This window comes from Heliangelus exortis, chromosome 4 (assembly GCF_036169615.1).
Source record: "Heliangelus exortis chromosome 4, bHelExo1.hap1, whole genome shotgun sequence".
NCBI classification, from domain to species: domain Eukaryota; kingdom Metazoa; phylum Chordata; class Aves; order Apodiformes; family Trochilidae; genus Heliangelus; species Heliangelus exortis.
In genome coordinates, this window is record NC_092425.1 from 41,091,443 (window position 1) to 41,100,428 (window position 8,986).

The 8,986-nt window shown below is 40.7% G+C and overlaps 1 protein-coding gene across 2 annotated transcripts in view; it reads right to left on the minus strand.

The window, feature by feature from the left end:
* The window catches only part of PPP2R2C (protein phosphatase 2 regulatory subunit Bgamma), a 167,760-nt gene extending 162,753 nt beyond the window's left edge, over positions 1-5,007 (minus strand). The window contains exons 1-2 of one of the 2 annotated variants that reach the window (XM_071743998.1): positions 4,858-5,007; positions 4,576-4,656 (exon numbers count right to left, since the gene is read on the minus strand). In XM_071743998.1, coding sequence (XP_071600099.1) covers positions 4,576-4,656; positions 4,858-4,873 — 97 coding nt within the window. In that variant the 5' untranslated portion in view covers positions 4,874-5,007. The remainder of the gene's footprint in view (positions 1-4,575; positions 4,657-4,857) is intronic. The other variant, XM_071744000.1, reaches the window with a different exon arrangement.
* Positions 5,008-8,986: the final 3,979 nt, after the last annotated feature.

Consider the following 8,986-nt stretch of genomic DNA (forward strand, 5'->3'; position numbering starts at 1 on the left):
AGTCAGATATTTACAAAAGAAAATAATTACCAAAGTGTGTTAACAAAGTATTTGTTTTATGGTCAAAATGACAATTAGGGGAAAACAGACCCTATCACCTATATTAAGTTTTGATAGAAACTCTATGAAAGCAAGGATGTTATCAGTCACTGCAATTAAATAATCTTGGTGTATTTAATTAATTTATTCCATAGAAATCATACCAGCTCTTATTCAACACACCAAATGAGGAGACAACATATAATTAATATAATATAATATAATATAATATAATATAATATAATATAATATAATATAATATAATATAATATAATTATAATATAATAATAATATAATATAATTTTAATATAATATAATATAATAAAAATATATAAAATAATGAAAACTATAGCTTCAAAATGCCTCAATCCCTCCTTTTTGCCTATCATGATTTTTTTCAGATTGAAGCAGTATCAGATTGTGCAGCAACAACCAAATCCCCACATTTTCTTCTCCAGGGTCTTGCCCTGGGTCTGGTTTTTCCCAGCCACACCCGAAGTTGTGCCAAGCAAAAGATGATGCTAAAAACCCTTTCCCTGGGCTGCAGCAGCTCCTCAGTGGTACCCAACCAACCCAACACCACCAGAAGTGACTATAAAAATAAAGAGGGAGAAAACACAGAGTTGCTGCTTGCATAAATAGAGATGTCCCAGGTAGGGCTGGAATAATAAATCCATCTCCCAGGGATGGCTGCAGCCTTGGAGTCTCCTAAACATACACTGGAGCCAAACTTCTGAGCACCTTGGTTTCCTCTGATGGAAGGTGCAGAAAAAGCAGAGTTGGCTTTGCTAAAATTCCCAATTGGGAGCCCAGAACTGGAAAGCACAGCCCTCCCAGTAAGGCTCCTTGGAAATGCAGCATCCATCCATGGTGTTCACACTTGAAAAGGAAATTTTGGCAAACTGGGAAGTGTGAAGAGCTCCTACCATGCATTTCTATAAGAGGGGAAAAGTATTTCTATAAGAAGGGAAAAAAAAAAAATCAATTGTTTGGTTCAGCCAAAACAAAACTGAGATGCAAAAGGCACCTCCAGGTACAGAATTCCTCCTTAATTATACCCAAACTAATGAAGGCATGATTGAGAAGGACATTAATTCAACTACAAGCATTAATTCAAGTGCAAGCACTTTGCTTTCCATGGACTTCATTCCATTTTCCATGGAATAATGGGAAAGGCAGTACCCAACCCAGACTTTCTTTGATTGAAAACTACAGCAAATAAAATCTGCAGGAGGCAAACCTGACACTGATTAAATTCATACTCATCAGCTCCCCAGTCTTCTAGTTCCTTCAAAGGGTGGGTTTTTCAAAGGTACCTTCACAACAAAATGGGATATTATCCATCACCTCAACAAAACTCCAGCTCCCCAGAAATAAATGGGAATGCTGGAGCAGCACAAGGGAAATCAGAGGAAATTTCATCTTGCAGTTCACAAGGCTCTGACCCTTACAGGGCCTTCATCAAGCATCAAGTTAAAAAATTAAAATAAAAAAAAAACAAATTCAAGGCTCTGATCAGCCAAATTTCAGAGAGAAAACTTAAAATATGGTTTTTGAGTCAACCTTTTCTTACACCACACAACCATTCCTGAGGGCAATGCTAGCTGGAAGAACACGATGCCAGCTTGGAAGCCACAGCACAAAATACCCCAAAATACCCACAAAATACCCCAAACCTGTACAAAGCTTGCAAGGAGTTAATGGAATTTGGAACTTCAAGCAAAGGCTCTGGAACAAGCAGCCCTGTTCACAGTCCACCAGATAGCCTGGGCAAACAGTACAAAACTTGACTTTTCTCAAGTTTTTTCTGCTTAAGAGCCCAAACCATTCAGCTTCTATAAAAATCTGCTCCTTAACTTCTGTATTTCATCCCCCCAGCCTGTAAATGGATACTCTCATATTATTTATTCTTCAGGCAGCTTTTGTGAGGCTGCACTTAACGTGAGCAAAGTGGTTTGAGCTCTTTAGCATGAATAAAATATATTTTGCACTTAGACAATTATTGTAGAAGTGGAAATATTTGAAGCAGGGTTTTGTTTTGAGGCAGCAAGACTAAACCTGATTCTCCTGGCTTTGATTGTGATGCTTTACTTGAGTTTTCCTTGCATTTAAAATATGCAGCTTTGCTTTTCTGTTATGTAAATGAATGTTTTTCACCTCACACATCTATTTTTGGAAAAAAGAATAATTTTCTTCCTTAGTCTAAGCCAGGAAAACTGCAGAACACAATTCTGAGCTGCAACTGACAGAGGACCACAAGGTCACTGCATGCACTCAATAGCAGGAGATGCCCACAGGACTCTGAACTTGGAATGTTGTCATGTAAATATTTATCTATAAAGGCATCTATCCAGATAAATACACAAAAATGTTTAATATAGATTAATTAGTCCTTCTGTCCTTTGGTTAGGTGCTCCTAACTAATGCAGCTGCAACCACAACAGTTGTAAACTTTCTTCAAAGTAAAAAGAACTGGGATAAGAATAGAGAAAAAAAACTACATTGGAAGTCAGAGGAACAACACATTTGATATCTTAAAATGGCTCTGCATAATTTAAGTTATTTTAGAGGCAAACTTCAGCACAGGGAAATGTTTGGACTTTATTCAAAACACTGACCTGCAGAAGAGGTCAAGCCACCTGCCTCAATGGTCCTTTCTTTTAAATATTTTTTTTTCCACATCTGCAAAGTGTGCTGACGACACTGCTGTGTGTGTTCCTAGATATCAGTGGCATTTAATGGAGAACAGGTATTCTGGAAAATGTTTTTCATATTTACATTTAATCCTATTAACATAAACAGTGTTCACCACCTGCAAATGCCTGACTGTGTAGCACGGGTGACCAAACCTCACTGCTTCAACCTGCCCCCTGATTTTCACATATTCCCATGCTGAGTAAAGAAGAGAAAACAGAAGATTTCCACATAAGCCATGGAGTAAAATCAGGCACCCATATATTGCCAGTGTTTAAGCAAGGCAGGGTTGGCAAACTGATTTTTAAAATTACATCACATGGCACAAGATGACCCCCAAACAATCAAAGGAATAGAACACCTCTTAAGAAGAACACAATATAGTCTCAAAGCAGTGCTGGAACACTGGGGTTTACCCAGACAAATAAGAAGCATATTTTACCCATTCAGACCTTTAAATGAAGCTTGTTTTCAACATTCTGTGATGCTTCAGCAATGCTGTCACTCACTCCCTCCATCCCTCACATGGATGGAATTTCCACCCCCAGCTCTCCTCACCACAGCTGGTTTGATGTGCAGTTTCACCCCCCACCCCAAAAAAATTTAATAATTTAATTTAGGCACAAACTGACAACATATTTTGAGAAAGGCTTTAGTAAGCAAGTGTGTGTAATAACAACACAGGGGTTTGTATACCTTGAAATACAAACCACCAGGGAATAACTGAGGGGGGGGAACACAAAAAAACCAAACAAACTTACTTCAAAGCCTTGCTCAAGCTTTTCAGTAGTACACTGGGGTTTAAATCACATCTCCAGACAGCAAAACACAAGGCATAATAGAAAACTTCACATCCCACAGAATAAAGCTAAAAGGGAGCCCAAACAGCTATCCACTTACCCCAAGGCTGTAGGTTTATCCTTTTAACCCATGGTTGGGAAAGAAACCTTCAGTCCTAGCAGGTGAGCAAGATTCCACTGTCTAACCCCAGGTATTCTGGTTTTTCACTGTTGAAAAGTGAAATGTCTGGTGTCTAGCCTGAAGTGTCACTCTCCTCAGCACCGAAAAGTTTTTAGTCCAGCTAAAAACTGCTGCATTGGGAGGAAAATCACTCCCCTGGGAAATGCCCAACACCAACAGACCCAACATCCAGATGAGGTCCTACCCACCTCCACTTCACCCACTGGAAACAACCCACTGTAACAGGCTCACAGCCACAGCACAACACAAATCCAGAATGCTGGGAAACACAGGTGGCCTCCAAGCTTAAATATTCTGTTAATAAGCTTAAATATTTAAATCTTTTTGGGCCTGTTCAGAGACAGGAGGGGAAGGCTTTCTTGCCCTTGGCACCCAAAGGCTGTTCCTTTCCTCATGCCCAAAAAAGATGACTTTCCATTCCAGCTGACCTCTCTCTTCAAAGTTAAAGGGATAAAACAAAGCCAGAAAACTTCCCAGCAGGTGAGAACCAGAGCCTGGCTCACACCCACACCAAGACCCAGCGGGCTGACACCACTTAGGATGCTCAGTGACAAAACAGACTTCTCCACCCCCTAAAAAAAAACCAAAAAAACCAAACCAACAAGGCCCAAGCCATCCAAGCCACCAGTGGCCATACATTTATGGTCCCCTCCTACACTGGGACCACACAAAGTCCCCACACCCTCTCTGCCAGAGCTGCTCTCCCAAGGAATTCTGTACCCTCCCAAGGGGGAGTGGGGGGGGAGCCACCTTTCTCCAGATACCCCCATCCCGGGCATGGAGGGATGGATGGATGGATGGATGGATGGATGGATGGATGGATGGATGGAGGGGACCCCAGCTCAGCACCCCTGTACTCACCTTCAGAGACCTCAAACTCGGCTGCTCCATTGAGCTGGTAGAGACACCAGTCCCCTGGGCTGTCCCCGGGGGGGCTGCCAGCTGGGCGGGGAGGAAAGGCAGAGTCAGTTCGGGGGCCACCCCCAGGGCTGCTGGAAGGGAGGGAGAGGGCTGAGGAAAGGAGAAAAGGGAATGAGGGGGGGGAAAGGCACAGTCGGAGGAGCGGGAAGGAGAGAGCAAAGGAGGGAATGGAGGAATAAGCAAGGATGGGGAAGGGGGGGGAAGGAGAGCGTTTCCAGATACCCTGCTTGTGGGACATTGTGTGTTGCCCTCCGACAAGCTCCCCAATGCTCTCTGAACTGTTCTGTGCTTTGCTCCCAAGGCCGGTAGCTCCCGGCGCCTCCTCCCTTCTCCTTCCCAGCGGAGCGGGCGCTGCCTCGGGGCGCTCCGGGAGCCGGGGGAGGGAGCGAGGAGGGGATGGAAGGAGGGGATGGAAGGAGGGGATGGAAGGAGGGGATGGAAGGAGGGGATGGCTCCGCCCGGAGCTCCCGGTGGAGGCGGTGCGGAGACCCCGCCGCGCCCACGACCACCGGGACACTGCCCCAACAGGTGGCACCGGCCTCGGGGTGACACCCCAGGACACCCCAGGAGCTCGGAGCTCTCGCTGGGGCTTTGGCCGCGGTTCTGCCTGAGGTGAGCGCCAGGCGCGGCGGGACGGGATGCGCTTCCCGACGGCCTCTCCCTCCCAAATCTAGGGTTGGATGTGGCTTTCCCCGTGTTGGTTCAACTTCAGTCATCAGCTCCTCCCCAGCAGGCGCTGCCGGTTCTGCCGTGTCCCTCCCCGGCTGGATGCATCCCCGAGGGACCCCACGCACCGGGGGCTCCTTCAGGACTTTCCACTTTCCGTTCTGTCCCCATCCCTAGGGCCTGTAGACACCCAGCAAAGAAAAAGCTGCAAAAAGAAAACTGGAAAATTGCCAGGCTGCAAGGCTAAAAAAAAGAGTGGTTTTCATCTCATCTGTGAACCTCCCTGGGTCCACAAACTCTCCTCAGCATTCCTGAGGAGTGGAGTAAAAAAGTTAACCTGTTACCAAAGCTTTACCATCCTCTAGTAGTGCCCTGTGCCTCCCCGACCAAGTGCTCAGGGGAAGGGTAACTTTTAAAACACTGGAAGAGTCAGCTGGAGCAGATTTATCTTAATAAATACCTCTCTTCTTCCAGACATCCACCCTGAAAACCCAGCCTGGCATCCCACCGCAGGAGGGAAAAAGCAAAGGTGTGTTTGATAATTGTTCTGTGCCTTTCTTGGCACTTAAATAAATTCCACAGGGTTGTGACTGCTTAGGTTGTAGATGGCAGCACCCTGCCTACGTCTTCTGTCTTCTGGAACCTCCCTGGGTCCACAAACTCCTCTCACAGCATCCCTGAGAGAGGGGAGTAGGAAAGTTAACCTGTTACCAAAGCTTTACCACCCTATTGCTTCCCCCACAGAGTGTTCAGGGGAAGGGTAAATTTGAAAACACTGAAAGAGTCATCTGGAACAGATTTATGTTAATAAATGCCTCTCTTCTTCCAGACATCCACCCTGAAAACCCAGCCTGGCATCCCACCACAGGAGGGAAAAAGCAAAGGTGTGTTTGATAATTGTTCTGTGCCTTTCTTGGCAATTTATAAATAAATTTCACAGGGTTGTGACTGCTTAGGTTGTAGCTGGCAGCACCCGGCCTACACCTTCTGTCTTTTTGAGGTGACAGTGTCAGAGGCCCACGTGGAGCAGAGCTCATGTCAGAGAGAGCAAACAGACTTTGCATGAGGGAAGCTTCAGAAATATTGCAGGCAGGGTATAATCAAGCAATACTGAGAGATTAGGAGCCAACAAGAGGATAAAATATGGATGTAGGCAGCTGTCATGGCACAGTTACACTGGCTTCTCTCCCTGGCTTTCTGCTGTTTGTGACAGGCTGTGTAAATGGTGGAGAAGCTTTATTTTCAGCAAAAATTCTGCATGTTATGCTTAGATTCATATTTTTTTGCAGGAAGACCCTCCTGATGCCTGTAGGTGTGTAAACTGGGATTTGGTTTTTCCTAATGAAGTTGTTCTGTTCAAATATTTCTATTCTCCTCGACTGCACCCAAGGCAGTGTCACAGTGTGGCCTTTTTGAAAGGAGGACAATTCCATTTTCTGAGGGAAACAGGTTTAAAATGGAAGCAACACTCTGCAAACCTCCTCAGCTGCTTTTAGAAACAGAGCAAAACCCCAACACTTCAGCTTTCCTGGGAACTTCACCTAAATTACAAAAACCATGATGCCTTCTGAGGTAAAAGAACACCAGTGTGTGTGTATATATATATATATATATATATATATATATATATATATATGCCTGAGCCATATGTTTGGTGGATGTGCACCAGCTTTCTTGGAACTGAAAAGGTTTAAGCTGATGATTTGGAGGGGAAAAAAAAAAAAAATAAAGTGTCATTGAGCTGTATTAAAGTAAAGCTTCATCTGGCTGCTTACAGTGATATTAACTCCTGCTACCAATTATTTACAGGCCCTGATTGCTTTTCATAATGAAGTAATATGAATAAAATTAACCTCAGCTTTCCAGTTTTAGCCTCTTCATTTAGAAGAAAACTGATATTTAGCAAACAGGGGCCCTGTTCTGTAAGAACACATTAATATTAGAATTATTTTTTATAAAATGTATCAATTTAATGCTGTTCAATGCTGTACTGACTTAAATAGCATTTTTTCTTCTGGACCTGAAACATTTACAAACTTTCTATGTTAAAATATTAACCTATTTTCACATGTAATACAGCACACAATTTTTTTATTTTTTTCTTTAAACAAGGCCATAGATGCAAATCCCATTTACACTGTCATCTCTTTCTAGAGGTATCTTGGCATGGGTTAATTTGCACCAATAATTAATAATTTACATTTATCAGTGTCAGCCTGCTGATGGAAACTTTTAAGCTTATGATTTATTATTATTTCCTTCAGAGTGAGTGGTTTAACTGGGCTGGTAAACTGGTAATGCTAAAACTATAAACTTGAAGGTGGGAGCAGGCATCACCTTCATCTGATGTCATTAATGTCATTAATGTCCTGAATTTTTCCATTGTTGGAACCCAGCTGTGGGTTTGGTATGATCTTAATTTGCCTTTTTAGTTTTGCAATGTTGTTAAAAACTCAAGGAGAACCTAAGGAATGGAGACAAGTTCTACTTTACAGCTTTTACAGCTTTAAAAGAAAATATTTTGATGCTATAATAAAATATAAAAATAAAAAATATAAATATTAAAAAAAAATAAAATATTTTTATGCTACAATGTTTTTTAATTAAGGTTTGGTTTGGGTTTTTGTTGGATTGTGGGGTTTTTTGTGGGTTTTTTTGGTGTTTGGTTTTTTGGCTTTTTTTTTTTGCTTTTTCAGGAGGACCTTTTGCAAACACAAGGTTTTGCCTTTCCATTTCCCAGCCCAGGTCCCACCTCTTGCTGGCAGCAGTAAGAGAGGTGATAAAAACAACATAAAGGGGATCAGGAGGTCAACCCCATCACATTTAATCTTTCTACAGCTTCTGAACTTCAGGGATGCAGGTGGTAACCTGGGGTGAAGTTACACCTGAAATAAAGAACTACTGCTCAATTCAAAATAATTTCCCCGGGTGGGATGATGATAATAATAATAATAATAATAATAATAATAATAATAATAATAATAATAATAATAATAATAATAATAAAGGATTTGCAGTCGTCTGGGATGCAGCACTGCACATTTCTCAAAGCAATCTGGTTTTACAAGAAAAACTGTCCCAGACCCACCAGGACCTCCCCAGGGGCTCAGTAGGTACCTGGCTCTGGCATCCCCAACACCTGCAGAGCTTGGGGAAAGCCAAAGTCACTCAAAAAAATGAAAAGAAATAAAAATAAATAAAATAAAATAATAAGATAATGTCATAAAATAATAGAAATGAAAGCTAAAATAAAATAATAAAATTAATTCATAAAATAATAAAATAATAAAATAATAAATAAAAATAATAAAATAAAAGTAATAAAATAAAATGAAATTAAATAAAAAGTAAAAAAGAAATAAAAAATAAAATAAAAAATAAAAAATATAAAATATAAAATAAGATGCCATAAAATAATAAAAATGAAAAATAAAATAAAATAATTTCATAAAAATAATAAAATAAATAAAAATAATAAAATAAAATAATAAGAGTAAATAAGAAGTAAAAAAATAAAATACAAATAAAATAAAAATAAAAAATACAAATAAAAATAAATTCATAAAAATAATAAAATAAAATGAAGTTAAATAAGAAGTAAAAAATAAAATAAAATAAAAAATAAAATAAAATAAAATAAAATAAAATAAAATAAAATAAAATAAAATAAAATAAAATAAAATAA